Raw genomic sequence first — 16,095 nt, forward strand, 5'->3', positions numbered from 1 at the left:
CACCATCAGGTTCACACAGGAGTACCATCAGGTTCACACAGTAACACCATCAGGAAAAACCTAGTTACACCATCAAGTTTTCACAGGAGTACCATAAGAGTTACAATAACACCATCAGGGTTACAATGTAAAACCATCAGGGTCACACAGGAGTACCTTCAGGGTCACAGTAACACAATCATGTTCACACAGAAGTACCATCAGTGTCACAGAGCAACATCATCAGGTTCACACAGGAGTACCATTAGGGTCACACAGTAACACCATCAGCTTTGCACCGTAACACCATCAGGGTCACACAGTAACACCATAAGGATCAAACAGGAATACCATCAGGGTTACACCGTAACACAATCAGGGTCAGACTGGAGTATCATCAGGGTCACACAGCAACACCATCACGGCCACACAGTAACACCATCAGGGTCTCACAGTAACACCATCAGGGTCACACAGGAGTTTCATCATGGTCACACAGGAATACCATCTGGGTCACAGTAACATCTTCAGGGTCACACAATAACACCATCAGGGTCACAAAGGAGTTTCATCAGGGTCACACAGTAACACCATCATCGTCAAACAGTAGTACCATCAGGGTCACAAAGTAACACCATCTGGGTCACACAGGAGTACCATCAGCATCAAACAGCAACAACAACAGGGTCACACAAGAGTACAATCAGGGTCACACAGTAACACCATCAGGCTTGCACAGGACTACCATCAGGGTCACACAGTAACATCATCAGGGTCACACATTAGTACAATCAGGGTCACATTAACACCATCAGGGTCACACAGTAACATCATCAGGGTCACACAGTAGTACCATCAGGGTCACACAGTAACACCATCAGGGTCAGACAGGAGTATCAGCAGGGTCATACAGTAATACCATCAGGATCAAACAGGAGTACCATCAGGGTCACACAGTAACACCATCAGGGTCACCACAGTTGCTCCATAAGGGTCACACAATAACACCATCAAGGTCACGCAGGACTACCATCAGGGTCACTCAGTAAAATCATCAGGTTCACACATTAGTACCAACAGGGTCACAGTAACACCATCGGGGACATAAAGTAACACCATCAGGGTCATACAGTAACACCATCAGGGTCACATACTAACACCATCAGAGTCACACAGGAGTACCATCAGGATCACAGTAACACCATCAGGGTCATACAGTAACACCATCAGGTTCATACAGGAGTACCATCAGAGTCACACAGTAACATCATCAGGTTCACACAGGAGTACCATCAGGATCACACAGTAACACCATCAGGGTCAGACAGGAGTATCTTCAGGGTCATACAGTAACACCATCAGGGTCACATACTAACACCATCAGAGTCACACAGGAGTACCATCAGGGTCACAGTGACACCATCATGGTCATACAGTAACACCATCAGGTTCATACAGGACTACCATCAGTTTCACACAGTAACATCATCAGGTTGACACAGGAGTACCATTAGGGTCACATAGTAACACCATCAGGATCAGACAGGAGTATCATCAGAGTCATACCGTAAGACCATCAGGGCCACACAGGAGTATTATCAGGGTCACATACTAACACCATCAGAGTCACACAGGAGTATCATCAGGGTCATGCAGTAACACCGTCAGATTCACACATTAATTCAATCAGTGTCACACAGCAACTACATCAGGGACACACAGAGTATCATCATCAGGGACACACAGTATCAACATCAGGGTCACACATTAACACCATCAGATTCACACAGGAGTACCATCAGGTTCACATTGTAACACCATCAGGTTCACACAGTATCACCATCAGGAAAACACAGACACACCATGAGGGTCACACAGTAACACCCTCGGGGAAACACATGACTACCATCAGAGTCACACAGTAACACCATCAGCTTCACACAGGGGTGCCATCAGGTTCGCACAGTAACACCATCAGGTTTACACAGTAACACCATCAGGAAAACACAGTTACCCCATCGGGGTCACACAGTAGCACCATCAGGGAAACACATGAGTACCATCAGGGTCACACAGTAACACCATCATTGTCACACAATAACACCATCAGCGTCGCACACTAACACTATCAGGGTCACACATTAACACCATCAGGATCACACAGTAACACCATCAGAGTCAAACAGGAGTACCATCAGAATCATACAGTAACACCATCAGGGTCAAACAGGAGTAATATCAGGGTCACACAGTAACATTATCAGATTCATGCAGGAGTATCATCAGGGTCATGCAGTAACACAATCAAGGTCAAACAGGAATAATATCAGGTTCACACAGTAACACCATCAGGTTCAACCAGGAGAACCATCCGGATCACTCTGTAGCACCATCAGGTTTACACAGGAGAACCAACAGGGTGACTTAGTAACAACTTCAGATTTGCACAGGACTACCATCAGGGTCACAGAGTAGAACCATGAGGGTCACTCAGTAACACCATCAGGTTTACACAGTAACACCATCAATGTCACACAGGAGTATCATCAGGGTCACACAGGAGTAACATCAGGTTCATACAGGAGTACCATCAGGGCTACATAGAAACACCATCAGGGTCACACAGGAGTACCATCAGAGTCACGCAGTAACAACATCTGGGTCACACAGTAACACCATCAGGGTCACACAGTAGCACCATTAGGGTCACACGGTAACACCATCAGAGTCAAACAGGAGTTCCATCTGAGTCACACAGTAACACCATCAGGGTCACACAGGAGTACCTTCAGGGTCACTCAGTAACACCATCAGGGTCACACCATAACACCATCAGGGTCACACAGTAACACCATCAGGGTCACACAGGAGTATCAACAGAGTCAAACAGCAACAACACCAGGGTCACACAGGAGTACCATCAGGGTCACACAGTAACACCATCAGGGTCGCACAGGACTACCATCAGGGTCACACAGTAACATCATCAGGGTCACACAGTAGTACGATCAGGGTCACAGTAACACCATCAGGGTCAAATAGAAAAATCATCAGGGTCACATAGGAGTGCTATTAGGATCCCACAGTAACACCATCAGGGTCACACAGTAACACCAACAATGTCACATAGGGCTACCATCAGGGACACAGAGTAACATCATCAGGGTCACACAGCAGTACCATCAGAGTCATACTGTGACACTATCAGGTTCACACAGGAGTTCCTTAAGGGTTACACATGAGTATCATCAGGGTCACATTAACGCCATCAGGTTCACACGAGAGTTCCATCAGGTTCACACAGTAACACCATCAGGAAAACCTAGTTACACAATCAAGTTTACATAGGAGTGCCATCAGGTTCACACAGTAACACCATCAGGTTTACACAGGAGAACCATCAGGGTGACACAGGAGTATCATAAGAGTCACAGAAACACTATCAGGAAAAACCTAGTTACACCATGAAGTTTACACAGGAGTACCTTCAGGGTCACTCAGTAACACCATCAGGTTTACACAGGAGAACCATCAGGGTTCACACAGTAACAGCATCTGGTTCAGACAGAGTACCATCAGGTTCACAGTAACACCATCAGGAAAACCTAGTTACACAATCAAGTTTACATAGAGTGCCATCAGGTTCACACAGTAACAGGTTTACACAGGAGTACCTTCAGGGTCACTCAGTAACACCATCAGGTTTACACAGGAGAACCATCAGGGTGACACAGGAGTATCATAAGAGTCACAGAAACACTATCAGGAAAAACCTAGTTACACCATGAAGTTTACACAGGTATCAGGTTCACACAGTAACACCAACACCATCAGGTTCAACCATTCCATCAGGTTCACACAGTAACACCATCAGGAAAACCTAGTTACACAGTTTACACATCAGGGGTTTACACCTCAGGGTCACTCAGTAACACCATCAGGTTTACACAGGAGAACCATCAGGGTGACACAGGAGTATCATAAGAGTCACAGAAACACTATCAGGAAAAACCTAGTTACACCATGAAGTTTACACAGGAGTACCATCAGGTTCACACAGTAACACCATCAGGTTCAGACAGAGTACCATCAGGTTCACACAGTAACAGCATCTGGTTCAGACAGAGTACCATCAGGTTCACACAGTAACACCATCAGGTTCAGACAGAGTACCATCAGGTTCACAGAGTAACACCATCAGGTTCAGGCAGAGCACCATCAGGTTCACACAGTAACACCATCTGGTTTACACAGGAGTACCATTAGAGTTACAGTAACACCATCAGGGTTACAAGTTAAAACCATCAGGGTCCCACAGGAGTACCTTCAGGGTCACAGTAACACAATCAGGTTCACACAGAAGTGCCATCAGTGTCACACAGTAACACCATCAGGATCAAACAGGAGTACCATCAGGGTTACACCGTAACACCAACAGGGTCAGACAGGAGTTTCATCAGGGTCACACAGTAACACCATCAGGGCCACACAGTAACACCATCAGGGCCACACAGTAACACCCTCTGGGTCACAGAGTAACACCATCAAATTCACACAGGATTACCATCAGGGATACACATGAGTTTCATCAGGGTTAAACAGTAATACCATCAGGGTCACATAGCACCACCATCAGAGTCACACAGGAGTATCACCAGGCTCACACATGAGTATCATCAGGGTCACACTGTAAAACCATCAGAGTCACACAGGAGTATCTTCGGGGTCACACAGTAACACCATCAGGGTCACACAGTAACACTGTCAGATTCACACAGTAACACCACAAGAGTCACACGGGAGTATCATCAGGGTCACACAGTAACACCATCAGGCTCACATAGTAACACCATCAAGTTCACACAGGAGTACCATCATGGTAACACAGTAACACCATCAGGGTCACTCAGTAACACTATCAGCGTCACACACTAACACCATTAGGGTTACACATTAACACCATCAGGGTCACAAGGGAGTATCATTAGGGTCACACAGTAACACCGTCAGATTCACACATTAACACCATCTGGGACACACAGTAACACCATCAGGGTCACACATGAGTATCATCAGGGTCACACAGTAACACCATCAGGGTCACACATGAGTATCATCAGGGTCACACAGTAACACCATCATGGTCACACAGGAGTACCATCAGGGTCACACAAGAGTATCTGTAGGGCCACACATAAGTATCCTCAGGGTTCCACAGTAACACCATCAAGGTCACACAGTAACACAATGATGGTTGCACAGGACTACCATCAGGATCACAGAGTAACATCATCAGTGTAACACAGGAGTGCAATCAGATTCAAACAGTAACACCACCAGGGTCACACAGGAGTACCATCAGGGTCACACAGGAGTACCATCAGGTTCACACAGTAACACCATCAGGGTCACACAGTAACACCATGAGGGTCACACAGTAACACCATGAGGGTCACACAGTAACACCATCAGGGTCACACAGTAACACCATCAGGGTCACACAGTAACACCATCAGGGTCACACAGTAACACCACACACACCATCACACACCATCAGGGTCACACAGTAACACCATCAGGGTCAGGGGTCACACAGTAACACCATCAGGGTCACACAACACCATGAGGGTCACACAGTAACACCATCAGGTCACACAGTAACACCATCAGGGTCACACAGTAACACCATCAGGGTCACACAGTAACACCATCAGGGTCACACAGTAACACCATCAGGGTCACACAGTAACACCATCAGGGTCACAGAGTAACACCATCAGGGTCACACAGTAACACCATGAGGGTCACACAGTAAGATCACCAGGGTAACACAGTAGTACCATCAGGGTCACACAGTAACACCATCAGGGTCATACAGGAGTATCATCAGGGTCATACAATAATACCATTAGGATCAAACAAGAGTTCCATCAGGGTCACACAGTAACACCATCAGGGTCACCACAGTAGCTCCATAAGGGTCACACAATAACACCATCTAGGTCACACAGGACTACCATCAGGGTCACACTGTAACAACATCAGGGCCACACAGTAGTACCATCAGGGTCACAGTAACACCATCAGGGTCCCTCAGTAACACCATTAGCGTCACACAAAAGTACCATCAGAGTCACACAGTAACACTATCAGGTTCACACAGGAGTACCTTCAGGGTTACCCAGGAGTATCATCAGGGTCACATTTACACCATCAGTTTCACACATGAGTACCACCAGGTTCACACAGTAACACCATCACGAAAACCTAGTTACACCATCAAGTTTACACAGGAGTACCATCAGGTTCACACAGTAACACCATCACGTTTACACAGGAGTACCAACAGGGTCACTCAGTAACACCATCAGATTTACACAGGAGAACCATCTGGGTGACACAGAAGTATCATCAGAGTCACAGTAACACCATTAGGATTACACAGTAAAACCATCAGGGTCACACAGGAGTTCCATCAGGGTCACTCAGTAACACCATCAAGTTTACACAGGAGAACCATCAGGCTGACACAGAAGTATCATCAGAGTCACAGTAACACCATCAGCTTCACACAGGAGTACCATTAGGGTCACACAGAAACACCATTAGGATCAAACAGGAGTACCATCAGGGTCATACAGTAACACCATCAGAGTCACATAGGAGTATCAGTAGGGTCACACAGTAACACCATCAGGGTCACACAGTAACACCATTAGGATCAAACAGGAGTACCATCAGGGTCACACAGTAACACCATCAGAGTCACATAGGAGTATCATTAGGGTCACACAGTAACACCATCAGGGTCACACAGTAACACCATCAGGGTCAGACAGGAGTATCATCAGGGTCACAGTAACACCATCAGGGTCACACAGTAACACCATCTGGGACACACAGCAACTCCATCAGGGAAACACATAAGTATCATCAGGGTCACACAGTAACACCATCAGGGTCACACAGTAACACCATCAGGTTCACATAGGAGTACCATCAGGGTCACACAGTAACACCATCAGGTGTACACAAGAGTACCATTAGGGTCACACAGTAACACCATCAGGGTCACACAGTAACACCATCAGGGTCAGACAGGAGTATCATCAGGGTCATACAGTAACACCATCAGGGACACATACTAACACCATCAGAGTCACACAGGACTACCATCAGGGTCACAGTAACACCATCAGGGTCATACAGTAACACCATCAGGTTCATACAGGAGTACCTTTAGGGTCAGACAGGAGTATCATCAGGGTCATACAGTAACACCATCAGGGACACATACTAACACCATCAGAGTCACACAGGACTACCATCAGGGTCACAGTAACACCATCAGGGTCACACAGTAACATCGTCAGGGTCACACAGGATTATCATCAGGGTCACACAGTAACACCATCAGGGTCAAACAGGAGTATCATCTGGGTCATACTGTAAGACCATCAGGTTCACACAGGAGTACCATCAGGGTCACACAGTAACACCATCAGGTTCACACAGGAGTACCATTAGGGTCACACAGTAACACCATCAGGGTCACACAGTAACATCGTCAGGGTCACACAGGATTATCATCAGGGTCACACAATAACACCATCAGGCTCACACAGTAACACCATCAAGTTCACACAGGAGTACCATCATGGTAACACAGTAACACCATCAGGGTCACTTAGTAACACTATTAGGGTCACACACTAACACCATTAGGATCACACATTAACACCATCAGGGTCACACAGGAGTATCATTAGGATCACACATTAACACCATCTGGGACACCCAGCAACTCCATCAGGGACACACATAAGTATCATCAGGGTCACACAGTAACACCATCATGGTCACACAGGAGTATCATCAGGGTCACACAGTAACACCATTAGGGTCACACAGTAACACCATCAGGGTCACACAGGAGTATCATTAGGGCCACACATGAGTATCATCAGGGTCACACAGTAACTCCATCAGAGACACACAGGAGTACCATCAGTGTCACACAGGAGTGTCATTAGGGTTACACAGTTATACCATCAGCGTCACACACTAACACTATTATGGTCAAACAGGAGTACCATCAGAATCATGCAGTAACACCTTCAGGGTCAAACAGGAGTAATATCAGCGTCACACAGTAACACCATCAGGTTCATCCAGGAAAACCATCCGGGTCACTCTGTAGCACCATCAGGGTCACACAGTAACACCATCAGGTTTACACATTAACACCATCAATGTCACACAGGAGTATCATCAGGGTGACACAGGAGTCTCATCAGGTTCATACAGGAGTACCATCAGGGTTACAAAGTAACACAATCAGGGTAACATAGGAGTACCATCAGTGTCACAATAACACCTTCAGGTTCATACAAGAGTACCATCAGGGTCACACAGTAACACCATCAGGGTCACACAGGAGTACCATTAGAGACACACAGTAACACCACCAGGGTCACAGAGTAACACCATCAGGGTCACACAGTAGCACCATTAGTGTCAAACAGTAACACCATCAGAGTTAAACAGGAGTTCCATCAGAGTCACACAGTAACACCATCAGGGTCACACAGGAGTACCTTCAGGGTCACAATAACACCATCAGGGTTACACATTAAAACCATCAGGGTCACACAGGAGTACCTTCAGGGTCACAGTAACACCATCAGGTTCACACAGAAGTACCATCAGGGACACACAGTAACACCATCAGGTTCACACAGGAGTACCATTAGGGTCACACAGTAACACCATCAGGTTTACACAGGAGAACCATCAGTGTAACACAGGAGTATCATCAGAGTCACAGAAACACCATCAGGGTCACACAGTAACACCATGAGGATCAAACAGGAGTATCATCAGGGTCACACAGTCACACCAACAGAGTCACACAGGAGTATCATCAGGGTCACACAGTAACACCATCAGGGTCACATAGTAACACCATCAAGTTCACACAGGAGTACCATCAGGGTAACACATTAACACCATCTAGGTCACACAAGAGTAACATCAGGGTCACACAATTGCACCATCAAGGTCACACAGGAGTATCATCAAGGTCACAAAGTAACATCATCATATTCAAACAGGAGTATCACCAGTCTCACACAGTAACAACCTCTGGGTCACACAGTAACACCATCAAGTTCACACAGGATTACCATCAGAGATACACATGAGTTTCATTAGGGTCAAACGGTAACACCATCAGGGTCACATATTACCACCATCAGAGTCACACTGGGGTATCACCAGGCTGACACATGAGTATGATCAGGGCCAGACAGTAACACCATAAGGGTCACACAGTAACTCCATCAGGGTCACACTGTAACACCATCAGAGTCACACAGGAGTATCATCAGGGTCATATAGTAACACCATTAGGGTCACACAGTAACACCATCCTGGATCACACAGAAATATCATCAGGGTCACACAGTAACACCAATCTGGGTCACACAGTAGTATCATTAGGGTCACACATGAGTATCATCAGGGTCACACAGTAACATCATCAGGGTCACACAGGAGTATCATCAGGGTCACTCAGTAACACCATCACGTTCACACAGTAACACCATCAGGACCACACAGGAGTACCATCGGGGTCCCACAGTAACACCATCAGGACCACACAGGAGTACCATCGGGGTCCCACAGTAACACCATCAGGACCACACAGGAGTACCATCAGGGTCCCACAGTAACACCATCAGGGTCACACTGTAACACCATCAGAGTCACACAGGAGTATCATCAGGGTCACACAGTAACACCCTCAGGGTTACACAGTAATATGGTAAGATTTACACAGTAACACCATCAGAGTCACACAGGAGTATCATCAGGGTCACACAGTAACACCATCAGAGTCACACATTAATACCATCAGGGTCACACAGTAACTGCATCAGGGACACACATGAGTATAATCAGGGTCACACAGTAACACCATCAGGGTCACACAGCAACACAATTAGGACCACACAGGAGTACCATCAGGGTCACACAGTAACACCATCAGGGTCACACTGTAACACCATCAGTGTCACACGGAAACACCATCACGGTCACACATTAATACCATCAGGGTCACACAGTAACTGCATCAGGGACACACATGAGTATAATCAGGGTCACACAGTAACACCATCAGGGTCACAAAGGGAGTATCATCAGGGTCACACAGCAACACAATTAGGGTCACACAGGAGTATCATCAGGGTCACACAGTAACGCCATCAGTGTCACTCAGTAACACTATCAGGGTCACACATTAAAACCATCAGGGTCACACAGCAACTCCATCAGGGACTCACATGAGTATCATTAGGGTGACACTGGAGTATCATCAGGGTCATACAGGAACACCATTAGGGTCACACAGTAACACCATCCTGGGTCACACAGGAGTATCATCTGCATCACACAGTAACACCATTCTGGGTCACACAGGAGTATTATTAGGGTCACACATGAGTATCATCAGGGTCACACAGTAACACCATCAGGATCACACAGGAGTACCGTGAGGGTAATATAGGAATATCATGAGGATCATACAGTAACACCATGAGTGTCACACAGTAACACCGTCAGATTCACACATTAACACCATCAGGGTCACACAGTAACACCATCCTGGGTCACACAGAAGTATCATCAGGGTCACACAGTAACACCAATCTGGGTCACACAGTAGTATCATTAGGGTCACACATGAGTATCATCAGGGTCACACAGTAACACCATCAGGGTCACACAGGAGTATCATCAGGGTCACTCAGTAACACCATCACGTTCACACAGTAACACCATCAGGACCACGCAAGAGTACCATCAGGGTCCTACAGTAACACCATCAGGACCACACAAGAGTACCATCAGGGTTCCACAGTAACACCATCAGGTTTACAGAGTAACACCATCAATGTAACACAAGAGTTTCATCAGGGTCACACAGGAGTACCATCTGGGTCACTCAGTAACACCATCAGTGTCACACAGGAGTACCGTCAGGGTAATACAGGAATATCGTAAGGGTCATACAGTAACACCATCTGGGTCACACAGTAACATCATCAGGGTCACACATTAACAACATCAGGTTCACACAGGAGTACCATCAGGTTCACACAGTAACACCATCAGGTTCACACAGTAACGCCATTAGGAATACACAGTCACACCCTCGGGGTCACGCAGTAACACCATCAGGTTCACACAGTAGTACCATCAGGGTCACACAGTAACACCATCAGGGTCACACAGCAAACACCATCAGATTTAAACAGGAGTACCATCAGAGTCACACAATAACACCATCAGGGTCAAACAGGAGTAATATCAGGGTCACACAGTAACATTATCAGATTCATACAGGAGTATCATCAGGGTCACACAGTAACACCATCAGCGTCAAACAGGAGTAATATCAGCGTCACACAGTAACACAATCAGGTTCACCCAGGAGAACTATCAGAGTCACTCAGTAACACCATCACTTTTGCACAGGAATATCATCAGGGTCACTCAGTAACACCATCAGATTTACACAGGACTACCATCATGGTCACACAGTAGAACTATGAGGGTCACACAGCAACACCATCAGGGTCACACAGCAACACCATCAGGGTCACACTGTAACACCATCAGGGTCACACAGGAGTATCATCAGGTTTACACAGTAACACCATCTGGGTCACTCAGTAACACCATCAGGGTCACACAGGAGTACCGTCAGGGTAATACAGGAATATCGTAAGAGTCATACAGTAACACCATCTGGGTCACACAGTAACATCATCAGGGTCACACATTAACAACATCAGGTTTACACAGTAACACCATCAGGTTCACACAGTAACACCATCAGGTTCACACAGTAACACCATCAGGGACACACAGAAGCATCTTCAGGATCACACTGTAACACCATCATGGTCACACAAGAGTACCATCAGGGTCACATAAGAACATATGAACATAAGAATGGAGGAAACTGCAGTGGGCTTATTCTCCTCTGAATTTTTCTCGGGATTCTATATCCACTCTGTAGTACGGTGACCTTCTGGTCACCGTACTATATAATCCAAGTAAGGTCTCACATGCGAAAGATATAGTTTTAAGATAACCTCTCTAGTCTTGTAACTAACACTCCTTTGTATGAACCCAAATATTTTATTAGCTTTGTTTCGAGCAAATACACATTGTTTACTTGGCTTAAAATTCCTACTTATCTTTACTCCTAAATCTTTTTCACAGTTTGATTTTTCTATAACATTGCTGTTCATCTGATATCTGGTTTCTCCGTTTATATCTAGACTAAATACTCTACATTTGTCCACATTGAATTTCAGCTGTCACTTTTCAAACCATTCGATTTTTTTTAGATCTTCTTGTAGTTTTGCGGAGTCCTCGCCAGATTTAATTATACGCCCTATTTTAGTGTCATCAGCAAATTTACTTATGTTGCTGCCTACGCCGATATCAATTTCGTTTATGTATATAATAAATAATAATGGTCCAAGTACTTAGACTCGGGGTACTTCCACTAGTGACGTTACTCCAATCGGATTTAGTGCCGTTGATGATCACTTGCTGTTTCCTGTCCTGTAGCCACGCCCTAGTCCATTTTGTAATATCTCCTCTAATGCCATGATCCTCTACTTTTCTTATTAGTCGTTCGTGGAGGACTCTGTCGAAGGCTAAAGTCGAGATATACCACATCATAGTCGTGCCTGTCGTCCACTAATTCGAAAACCGCTGAAATTTTTTTAATAGATAGTCAGACATGAACGCCCGCTTGTGAAGCCAATTTGGGAATCATTGATCAACTTGTGCTTCTCCCGGTGATTTCGAATAGAGTTTGAAATTATTGTTTCCAGTAATTTGCCTACAATTGATGTCAAACTGATTGGACGGTGGTTAGTGATCTATCTCCCTTCTTGAAAATCGGTATTACATTCGCTATCCTCCTGGGTTCTGGTACTACACCCTTTTTTAACGACATCTTAAACAAATTTGCTATGTCCGTACTAAGCTCTTCCATACATTCCTTTAATCCTCTGGCAAATATCTTATCAGGACCTGGTGACTTATTATGCTTTAGCTTGTCTATTTGTTTACTACCATCGTTATTAGTCACTACCTTCTCTCTTAAACTATTTTCTTCTTTATCTCTGTATATAGTCGGCACCATCAGGGTCACTCAAAAAAACCATCAGAGTCACACAGTAACACAATCAAGGTCACTCAATATCACCATGAGGGTCACATAGTACACTTTCAGATTCACACACTAACACCTACAGTGAGACACAGTACCACGTTCAGGGTGTGTGAGTTACTAGCTCCAACCTGGTGAATCCATGTGTTAATCTCCTTTTCCTCCAGCAGGCCGAGATGACCACTACCCTGGGAATACGTACTGGAGTCACTGCCTCCACCATCACGCCTCAGCACTTAACGGCGGCCCTGCAGCAGAATGGTGGGGGGCGCATCACTCCCTCTGGTCTCCCACTAGACCAGAAGATTACCGTCAAGGTATGATATATATATATATATATATATAAAGGAAACCAGCTATATTAGGGTCTAAATAATAGAAACAGTTTATCAGAGACGAGCTTGAAGGACTCCTGATTAGCCAGTAAGTGTTGTGCGCCGCACGGCCAACACAACATATGTTATCTGCTTATATGTGAACTATCAACTATCGATAACTGATAGTCCATGTTATCATGATAACTTTTGGTAATACCAGACTGTTCATGTTAGTCCTTGATGGCTTTAGATAGTGTTCAGTGTTACGACTAAATACACTTATTGAAGTGGTTCCCCCATGACCTTTATCACAAGGATAAAAAATAGATTGGAATGGTTAATTAGTTGTTAAACACTGTGGTGGGATGTAATCCTAGACAAGGTTCTTCAAACTCCAGAGCACGAGCAGTAAATATATTCCATAAGTACAAGACTTGGCAGGATAACCAACAGGTACAAAACAGGAACAAGCAAAAGGGACTCCTTGTCGTAGCCAGGCCTGAGCCGATCTGAGAGAATTTAGCTAACTCGGCAGGGAGAGTTGCTAGACATTACTAGGACAATAAATGAGATCTTCTAGTTACTTGACAAGCGCGGTACAGACATGGTACATCGGGACATAGTAAGTAGACATAGGCATTAGACATAAGCATAGATATCGGACATGCTATAATAATATATAGTAATACAGACATGTGAATAAATGGTACAATGAATGGTAACAGAGTCTTGCCGTCAGGCGTGTTCACATATCTTGGTATTTACATATCTATACAAACACTAGTGTAGGTAATCCCTCTTCCGCTGTTGAAACAATAACGACGCCAAGCTTATTGTTCTTGAATCTATTGCATGATGTTGCTTCTATATTTTATGATTACATAAATTTGAGTAGGTAGACGTGATAGAATTACATTTAATAATTTATTCTTTGTCGTTATAATGATTTAAACTTAGCCGTAACTGGAATATTATTGTTCTTATTGAATTAATGAGGTGTCTGGTAAGAAGCAGAGACTAGTAACATCATCAAGCTGCTAAAACATTGCGGGATGTCAGTACGGTGCTTAATCCTGTTCGGTCCTGCTATTGTAGACGTCGTGTTACCAGACTATTTACCTAATTTCTCCTGACTTTTGCTCATTCAGGTTAATAATTAATTAGTGACAAATTTCAAAAGTAAAATATTAGCCAATTTTGCAATAGGATTTGTATGTAAATTCCTAGACACCCAAGAAACTAGGGGTCAAGAGCACAGCCACATGTGTGTTAGTCGTTCACGCACAACCACGATAAACAATAATTTCGATGGCGGTAGAAAATCTGTGTTGGACGGGAGCAAAGCCGCGGCCAGCAGGGAGAACTACCAGGCAATGGGCTGACTACCACTTCCACAAACTACGATCTTTTTCATACCTAATATTATTTTAATATATATAATTTCTTCGCACCTACCAATAAGAACACAAAAAAAAGACAGAAATACAAATAAGAAAGTATCAAAACGTTAGAAGTAATCCAGGATGTAGGCCTATAGGGCTGGGGGAAGTGCTGAGGCGGATCATCGGAAAATGCATAATGGAGGTGGTAAAGGATGATGTCAGGGCAGCAGCAGGAAACCTGAAAGTTTGTGCTGGCCACCAGGCTGGAGGTGAAGCTGCCATTCACACCATGAGAACGATATTTGAGCAGCGTGATTGTGAGGCCGTTCTCCTGGTGGACGCTTCAAACGCATTCAACATACTTAACCGCAAGGCCGCACTGCACAACATTAAGATCAAGTGTCCAAGTTTTACAATGTATGTTGAAAACACCTGTAGGAATCCGTCAGATCTCTATATAGTAAACAACAAGGCTCTAAGAGGTCAAGCAAGTGGCGTATGCTGACGACCTTACAGGAGCAGGAAAAGTGGAGGACATCAAAAAGTGGTGGGACCTGGTAACATAACGAAGTTCACAAATAGGGTACCATCCAAACTCCAGCAAGTCCTTATTCATTGTGAAGCCAGAACATTATGAACGGGCAATGGAAGTGTTCGGTGGAAGTGAGGTCAAAATAACAAATGATGGCCAAAGAAACCTAGGAGCAGTAATCAGCACGACTGACTTCAAGACCGAGTACGTAACCAGAAAGGTGAATGAGTGGGTTAGGGAAATCCAAGCTCGGTCTGATATTGCTAACACAGAGCCACATGCGGCTTTTGCGGCATTCACCCACGGAGTCAAGCATCGCTGGAACTACCTGATGCACACTATCCCTGATATTGGACCCCTCCTCCACCCTCTGGAAGAAGCTATCAGCATCAATTTCATTCCCAAATTAGTGAAATACCTTCATGTATCCGCAGCAGAAAGATCACTCCTTGCATTACCACCAAGACTGGGAGGAATGGGATTGACCAATCCTGAGGAGATTGCTGCCACGGAACATCAAAACTCAGTGAAACTCACAGCAGCCCTCACTGACCACAGAGTAGCTCAGAACGCATCAGGTGAGCTGGATACCAGTGAAGTAAACAAGATTCGAAAGTCCATTATGAC

General features: G+C 45.0%; 1 protein-coding gene across 1 annotated transcript in view; it reads left to right on the top strand.

Moving 5' to 3' along the window:
• LOC121865360 (probable cationic amino acid transporter) overlaps positions 1-16,095 on the top strand; it is a 95,912-nt gene that overhangs the window by 30,160 nt on the left and 49,657 nt on the right. The window contains exon 6 of the mRNA XM_042364697.1: positions 13,405-13,554. Within this exon, the coding sequence (XP_042220631.1) occupies positions 13,405-13,554 (150 nt within the window). The remainder of the gene's footprint in view (positions 1-13,404; positions 13,555-16,095) is intronic.

The sequence above is a fragment of the Homarus americanus genome, unplaced genomic scaffold (genome assembly GCF_018991925.1).
Source record: "Homarus americanus isolate GMGI-L3 unplaced genomic scaffold, GMGI_Hamer_2.0 scaffold15667, whole genome shotgun sequence".
NCBI lineage: Eukaryota > Metazoa > Arthropoda > Malacostraca > Decapoda > Nephropidae > Homarus > Homarus americanus.